General features: G+C 30.1%; 1 protein-coding gene across 1 annotated transcript; it reads left to right on the forward strand.

Moving 5' to 3' along the window:
* The first annotated feature begins 2,012 nt into the window (after positions 1 to 2,012).
* Positions 2,013 to 2,716, forward strand: LOC136077730 (uncharacterized). The gene is made up of 2 exons (XM_065791930.1): positions 2,013 to 2,372; positions 2,447 to 2,716. Exons 1-2 carry the CDS (start codon positions 2,043 to 2,045, stop codon positions 2,645 to 2,647), a joined length of 531 nt encoding a protein of 176 aa, XP_065648002.1. The 5' UTR covers positions 2,013 to 2,042; the 3' UTR covers positions 2,648 to 2,716.
* Positions 2,717 to 6,157: the final 3,441 nt, after the last annotated feature.

Consider the following 6,157-nt stretch of genomic DNA (forward strand, 5'->3'; position numbering starts at 1 on the left):
AAAAGTACTTTTTTGGGGTACTTTCAAAAAAAAAGGTTTTCACCGCGCGCCGGGTGGGGAAATGATGTCTACTAAAAAGAGCACATGAAATCTATACGTACAATGGAAATAAGACGAAAGTTATTTACAGAAGCAAAAGAGCTACGAGGCAAAGGGAAGTATGCTAAAGTTATTTATAATAAACTAATCACACGTGATTTTTTAGCATATTTTGTTTTTATTATTTTTGTTTTTCAACAATTATTAAAATCTAAAAATGGATTCAAACCAAATAATTAATTTTGAATCAAATTTATTTAACTTTTTTCAAACTAATAATTTTATACTTGATAATGATTCCGATCCTGACTTAAATTATTTTAGCGAAGCAGGTGCCCTTCAAAACTGCTCATACATTTATATAAATGAAAAGAAAGATTTTCTCCAGCGGGATTTATTTAATGCTATTCATTTTAATATCAGAAGCTTAAAAAAAAAATTCGAAAATTTGTCTGTTAATTTAAAGGAAACATTACATATTTTTAGCATTATATGCATCACAGAGACTTGGTGTAGCTCTGAAGATGTAAAAAGTTCAAATCATCACTTTCCAGGTTTTAATATAATTTCTTTAGTGCGTAAAACTAAAAAGCAAGGTGGTAGTGTTCTTTTTACATTAATGAATCCTTGCAGTTCATTAATAGGCCTGATTTAACTGTTTCTGATGGTGATAAAGAGGTTTTGACTATTGAAATTATAGCCCAAAATTCTAAAAATATAATTTTAAGTTGTTGTTATCGCCCACCATCTGACGTAATAGAAAATTTTAACGAATTTTTGCATTATAATTAAAAAAGGTATACATGAAAAAAAAATTCAACTACATAATTGGTGATTTTAATTTAAATTTCGACGATTACCACGCTAACAACAACATTAAAAAATTTTATGATATTTTTGAAAATGGGGCGATACCGGTAATAAACAAACCTACTACACCTTTTCAAGATGTAATTGAGAACTTGAAAGTTGTAATTAAGAAAAGTGATATGTAATTGAGAAATACAACATGTAATCTAGAAGTCGCAATATGTAATTAAGAAACACAACATGTAAATAAGAAACTTTAAAATGTAATTGAGAAACCCAACATGTAAATAAGAAATCACAATATGCAATTTGAAAAACAAAAGTTGTAATTTAGAAATCGTAATATGTAAATGAGAATACATTATTTGTAATTGCGAATTCAATGTAGGGGAGGATGGGTAGGAGTGTGCCAAGGGTAGGAGTGAATCGTTGATCCTACAGCTAAAACGGGAAATTAAAAAGACTCAAAATTTTCACCAAGTACTTACATACAAATTGTTATTAACACAATCCAATTTTTTTACCGCTTCTTGGTGCGGGTGTCTCCGTTAACGTTGTCATCCACACTTTTCTGTGCAAAAGTAAATTTTTTGTATTTTTTAAAACTTCTTTAATGAGCATACCGGCTGTTTTGAGACATTAGATAGTGGTTGAAAATTTACTAATAAACAATGCAGTTTTTAGAACAAAGTATTTTACATGCATAAACCACGTACTTATTGCACATTTAATGTTTTAATCCAGTTGCACAGCTTGGGGAGGAATGAGCCATTCCTTCACGGGTATGATTAAATCGCGGGTCACTAATACTTCACGTTAAAAAAGTTTTGACTTCAGCGTAAAAATATATTTACGTTTGACTTTTTTATCTTAGTATATCATTTGAAAACTCGTGTCCAACATTACATTTATTTTTACCATATGTTATAATGCCTCGAGTCTATAAAAGAACCACTTCGAAAGCAAAAATTTCCAGTAAAGATATGAAGGATGCATTACATTTAATCTAAAAAGGATAAAGTATTAGAGAAACTGCATTAAATTTCAAAATACCCTATCCAACGCTTCGTCGTTACTGTAAAAATTTTTTGCTTGATGAAAATACAAGACTTACCCTGAATTATTATGTTAAAAGAATATCTATAGACAAGCAGGAATTCGAATTAAAGGAATATATTTTGACTTGTTCAAGAATGTTCTATGGTCTTCCAATTAAAGAATATCGGTGTATACCTTTTGAGATGGTAACCATTAATAAAATTAGTATTCCACAGAGGTGGCACAAAAGCTCAATGGCAGGTATTGATTGGATGAATAATTTTAGAAAGCGACATCCAGATTTGTCTCTCAGACCACCTGAAGGATGTTTTCTCTCTAGGGCAACATCATTTAATGCCCATAATGCAAATATATTTTTTGATAAATTAAAAGAACTTTTTGCTAGATCACCAGCATTTGCAAATGGAACTCGGATTTTTAACCTTGATGAAACTGGAACTATTACCGTGCAGAACCCACAAAAGGTATGTTAATCTTCAATAATAAGTATATTTTTCATGACATATTTATTTCTTACATAAAACATCTAAATATTTAGGTTCTTGCAAAGAAAGGTGTGAAGAGTGTCTGCAAAGTCACAAGTGCTGAAAGAGGAACCCTTGTCACAACTTGTATAATAATCAGTGCTTCTGGACAATATCTTCCACCAGTAATTATTTTTCCAAGAGTGCGTTTCAAGGAGCATATGTTGTCAGGAGCTCCTTCTGGATATCTCGGACTCGCATGTAAAACAGGCTAGATGAACGGTGAACTTTTTTTTAGATGTTATGAATCACTTTATCAAGTTCTCGTCTAGTACAAAAGAAAATCCATAATTATTAATATATGACAATTTCGAAGCGCACTTATCTATAGCAGTGTTAAATTTAGCAAAGGAGCATTGAGTGACCATTTTGACATTACCACCTCATTCCACGCACAAGTTACAAATACTTGATGTGGGAGTTATGGGGCCATTTAAAACTGCATATAATGCAGCAATTGGTTTATGGATGCTCCACAATCCTGAAAAGACATTAACAATTTACCAAGTGGCTGCATCTGTAGGGCTTGCTTTTCTGAAAGCTATAACACCTTCTAACAATGTAGCTGATTTTAAAAAGACAGGTATATTTCCTCATGACAGAAACGTGTTTACCGATATCGATTTTATGTGCAGCTCTGTGACAAACAGAACTTTTGATGTCAACACTACTTGCATGAAAAATCACGTAAGCATTACTTCTGATAATTTTATTAACCCTCATGTTTCATCAAATGCAGACCCCACTACCTCTACTACTATAGATATAATAATATAATAAATGCCATCTTCCTAGAATGGATGTTAAGTTATTGCTACCTTGGCCAACTTTTTCTGGAATAAGTAAAAGGTAGCATTGCCATTACAAATTTGAGGTTAAGTTTGACTATATCAGCATTTGCTAAAAATTATTTTTATTGCCAATATACTATATGCTAATATACTACTTTCATTTCATATAGATACTTTTATTATATGTTGATATTTGGAAATAATCATTTGTCTCGGCAGAATTTATTGTTATTTATGTCACATTATTACTTAATTATGTTATGTTTAATTATAAAGTATTTGTTACTTACTTAATTTTTAATAAATTAGTTAAAGAAAATATCTAATTTTAGTTTTCTAATAATCAAAGATAATGGCTCACTCCTACCATTTGTTTGGTTCACTCCTACCCATTCATGGGTTGGGGTGAACCAGCAGTAACACCTGCGTTATTGTTCAAGTTCAATTAAAAATCTGAAGATATTTTGATATTTCATGTATTACTATTAGAAACCTAAGACATTAGGCTACCTTAGGCTCCTTATCCTATACTTTTTCCACTTTTGGTTTTCTTGATATAATCAATTTTAAAAAAAGTCGCTCACTCCTACCCATCCTCCCCTATGCTTGAAGGTCATTAAAAAAGATCTTCTTGGACATGCATTATAATAAGTTAATAATATCAAATTTAGCATTTGTACGCACCAGCAATACAGTAATGGAATTGAAACTTCGTTGTGTTATTTGTCAATACACTATGAATAGAAAGGAACAAGTTGAAAAAAACATTATGATTTATCTTCATCGATAGAAGAAAAGTATTTGAATGTGCTGAGCAAACTTTGCTGAGCAGGCGTAAACTTTAGGTGTCAAATATAAGAGAACATACAATTGGGTCGGCAGCGGAAATTTAAATTTTATTGGAAGAGGTGGTTTTAAACCAAAAAAATTAACCGATGATCAAATCGAAGAAACACTAACATGGATCGAAAGTGACTGTCAGTTGTCAATGGTGTCCATTAAAACAAGGATGTTAAAACAAAATAATATTAGCGTCAGCACAACCACAATTGCCAATTACCTCGAAGGCAGATTATTTTCATTTAAAAAAGTGCACAAGGAGCCAACTACAATGAATGGTAATAAAACAAACAAAAAAGAGCTGAACACGTTACGAACACATCACAAATATGTTAGGAACATTAACAAACACATCAAAAATATGTTAGGAACATTAACAAACACATCACAAATGGTCATCAGATAGTTTGGTTGGACGAAACAAATTTTAATATCTTTTGTAGAAAAACGCAAAGACATGCCAGGGGAAAAGAGCAATAATGAAAATAGGATCATTTAAAGCAGATTATAGTAACGAGTGGATGTTGGCTTTGTTTAACCAGTTACATCTGGGAATCGTTTAGAGGATTTGGACGTCGTAACAGATAATGCTCCATGTCACGCTCGTTTGGAAAGGGTGTTTGAAAATTCACCGGCTCAGTTGTTACAATTAGGACCCTACAGTCCAATGCTAAACCCAATGGAAACTATATAATCCAAAATAAAAATTAATGTTAAAAATGTTATTCGCATTCCACCTGTATCCGGTGCTGGGATTATGAAACAACGAATGCAGTATTTAGAAAGAGTTGTTACTGCAGCAAAAAATAAAATAATGGGAGTTGATTTTACACGCGCTGTACAACATATGACCACGCATTACACAATGATTTTAAATATGGAAGACGTCCAAGTTGGTGCTTAACTGAATATTGAAATGATTTTTTAATGACATTGTTTAAATTTTAAATTTTTATGTAAATAAATTATTTTTGTTTTATTTATTATTCATCTGAAATCTCAATTAAATTTTTCACAAACAAAAAATAAAGAAAGTTTTAATTGACACCTAATAGGATTTTTCCAGTTACCGCCTAAATCTCAAATCCCTTTTTCGTGACTTTTTATATTTTATTGATATTATATTATTATTTCCAGCCTTAAATTACAAAGTATATTAGGACTACCAAATTTAAAATACAAAGAATTTAGTATTCTTTATAATTTTCCTATTTGGAATTTTTATCTTCTCAATTTCATTTTTCGATTTCTCATTTACAACTTTCATTTTCTAAATTACATCTTACGTTTCTAAATTACATCTTTCATGTTCTAAATTACATCTTACGTTTTTTAATTACAACTTTCAGATTCTCAATGACATCTTGAAAAGGCGTAGAATTATATCATCATCAGCCTCATTACTAGACAAAATAATTACTACAGATATTTTTAACTTATCTATAAAAAAAGGCATAATCAAAAGCGACGATTCAAATCACTTTCTAATTTTTTTTTCTGTAAACGTAGACAACATAAAGCTACTCCATCTAAATAAACTTTTCATTAGATGATTTTTTACAGAAATAAATTGTATAGCATTCAAAGAACAATTATCTTTACTTCATTGGAATCACATTAATGATCCTAACGACGCTAATTTAGTCTATAATTCGTTTTTAAAAACATTTTTTGAATTATATGATATTAATTTTCCGAAATATAAAATATTAAAAAAAAAAGAAAGATATTACGTCGCCATGGATTACAAAAGATTTCAAAAAATGTTCTAAAATCAAGCAAAGATTGTATATCAAATACTTAAAAACAAAATCATTCAAAAATCAAACATTTTACAAGACTTATGTTAAAAATTTGAAGTCCAAAGAAAAATGTTAAAAAAAAGTTATTACATAAATTTACTAGAAAAACATAAACAAAATTCAAACCACACATGAGAACTTTTAAGAGTAATTACCGGCAGTAAAGATTCAAAAACAGACTCTTTACCGAATGCCATCAAAATAAATGATGAACTTTTTTATGATCCGAGAGTGTTAGCTGATAAAATGAACACATTTTTTATTTCAGTTGGAAAAAATTTAGCTATTAAAA

This window comes from Hydra vulgaris, chromosome 03, assembly GCF_038396675.1.
Source record: "Hydra vulgaris chromosome 03, alternate assembly HydraT2T_AEP".
Lineage (NCBI taxonomy): Eukaryota > Metazoa > Cnidaria > Hydrozoa > Anthoathecata > Hydridae > Hydra > Hydra vulgaris.

Bases quoted from the DNA above. Each gene is read 5' to 3' on its own strand.
- LOC136077730 (XM_065791930.1), top strand. From the start codon at position 2,043: ATGTTCTATGGTCTTCCAATTAAAGAATATCGGTGTATACCTTTTGAG. The intron at 2,373-2,446 runs GTATGTTAATCT...CTAAATATTTAG, and splicing joins CCGTGCAGAACCCACAAAAG to GTTCTTGCAAAGAAAGGTGT.